Source organism: Penaeus monodon, unplaced genomic scaffold (genome assembly GCF_015228065.2).
Source record: "Penaeus monodon isolate SGIC_2016 unplaced genomic scaffold, NSTDA_Pmon_1 PmonScaffold_21070, whole genome shotgun sequence".
NCBI classification, from domain to species: Eukaryota; Metazoa; Arthropoda; class Malacostraca; order Decapoda; family Penaeidae; genus Penaeus; species Penaeus monodon.
In genome coordinates, this window is record NW_023650891.1 from 1 (window position 1) to 2,261 (window position 2,261).

Consider the following 2,261-nt stretch of genomic DNA (forward strand, 5'->3'; position numbering starts at 1 on the left):
CCCCCCCTTCCCTACTTATTCCCCCCCTTCCCCCAACCCTTTAAAGTTAATCCTCTCCCCTAAACCCCTCCCTATCCCTTTTACTACCCCTACCTCCCTTTAACCCCAAACCCCTCTATCCCCCAAAAACCCCCACCTCCCTCCCTTCCCCTCCCCTCAAGAGAAATATGGTAAGGTTTTTGAACTTTTGAATTGCTTTTCAGTTTTTAGTCTTCTAATATCATGACAAAGATACAAAGAAAAATAGATGCATTGTTATACAAAACCCAAACCCACATTGTTTTATGATTATACCAAAGAGAAAGAAGTTAAACTTTTTTAAACTCTTATTTTACACTGATATACATCAACACTGATAAGATAACTTTAATCAGCTTGTCCATATGCATACTTTTCTGTCATTACAGGTGTTTTATTTGGTGCTGCTGGTGTGTCACAACCTGAACAGTGGTCAGGTCAAGAGTGTGAACCAGCACTCAAGCAACTTCAACAGTCTATACAGAATATTACCCAGCTGTCTGAACAGGGTATGTGCCCTTGAGCTGGTGTCTCTCTCTGTCTCTCCCTGTCTCTCTCTGGCTTTCTCTGGTTTTTTTATGGCTTTCTTAGCCTCTCTGTCTCTCTGTCTCTCTGCTTCTCTGCCCCTCTGCCTCTCCCCTCTCACTCTCTCACTCTCTCTCACTCTCACTCTCCTCTCACTCTCACTCTCACTCTCACTCTCACTCTCACTCTCACTCTCTCACTCTCTCACTCTCTCTCTCTCTATCTCTCTCTCTCTCTTCTCTCTCTCTCTCTCTCTCTCTCCCTCTCTCTTCCTCTCTCTTATAAAAATTTTATATATATATATATAGATATATATATAATATATATATATATATATATATATATATTTTATGTATATTTATATATATATTTAATATATATTTATATATATATACATACATACACACACATATATACACATACATACATATACACACACACACACACATGAATATAGATTGATAGATAAGTAGATGGATATTTATATAGGCTGATTCTGCTTTGTTTTAGGTCATATCATCCAAAGAGATAATGTATAGAATTTCACCCATTCTCTCACAACACTTTTCAGAGGTTATACCAAGCAGCACAAGTGAGATGTTTGCATGGTTACCTCGTGAACAACTCTGCGTTTTGGTGTACCTCGTCTCCGTGATGCACTCAATGCAGGCAGGGTATATGGAGAAGGCACAAAAGTACACTGACAAAGCGCTGTTACAGATCGACAAACTAAAGGGTAAGATAAGTTTTGTTTGTTCTCTTTGCAAATGGATTTGTGGTTTTGTTTGAAAGGTCTCAGGTTTGGGATATGTATTTATATTTTTGAGGGATAGTTTACATTAATTCGAATTGCCAGTTTTATGTTTTAGTATGTGTGTTTTTGCTGTTTTTGTTTACTGAATCTGTACTTGCGATTAAGGTCCGTTGATAAGTTCATTAGTTAGGAATATGTTAAGGAAAGTGGAAACTGATATTATGTAAGTTATTTAATTTTCATTTTGGATCATTAAGCAAATGCTTGCATTTCCTCTTGTTTCATTTGGTGTATCTTGATGTGCCTCATTAGATTTTTATTAGAAATAATACAAGTAGGCAAGTACAGTGATTAAATTAATAAATCTGTCTTATCTTCAAGTCTAGCTGTCTCTGCATGATGCATCCATTTTGCAATTTACACACACACACAAAAAAAAGAAAATTATATATTTATTTTTTCAGCTGAAGAAAACACATCCATTCTGAGGTCTTTGCAATTGCTTCTTCTTGAGCACAGTGTTATGTGCCACCTGATAATCGGCTCGAAGGCCCAAGCCATTAAAGAAATCGCAAAGGTGTGCCAACTCCTGCAAGAGGATGCCAAGCAGCTACAAGTATGGCACTCTCTGCCTCAGTCCAGTTTTAAGATCATTTAGAAACTTTTTTTTGCAGGAATATTATAATTTGGCCAATATTCAGAGGCTGAAATTGCACCAGATTGCTTTGCCTTGTGATTAAAGATGATATATAAGGTGAAGTGACCTATGATGATCATCTCAGTTCTGTGAGTGATTTTTTATTTATTTATTTGTTTTTTATCTTCAAGGCTCACCGTGCTCAGCTGCACACACTACTGTGTTTTGCCATGGAGAATAAATTTGAAAACTGCGAAATCAGTTTTAAAGCTGCTTTTTAAAGGGGAAGGTTTTTGCATTTTTATTACAATTCATATGCAAAAAGAT

General features: G+C 36.8%; 1 protein-coding gene across 1 annotated transcript; it reads left to right on the top strand.

The window, feature by feature from the left end:
• Positions 1-407: 407 nt before the first annotated feature.
• Positions 408-2,037, top strand: LOC119570037 (MAU2 chromatid cohesion factor homolog; the record flags this gene model as incomplete). The annotated part of the gene is made up of 4 exons (XM_037917955.1): positions 408-527; positions 1,115-1,279; positions 1,762-1,913; positions 1,972-2,037. Coding segments are annotated over 4 exons (503 nt in total), but the record flags the coding sequence as incomplete, so codon positions are not given.
• Between the last annotated feature and the right edge of the window lie 224 nt (positions 2,038-2,261).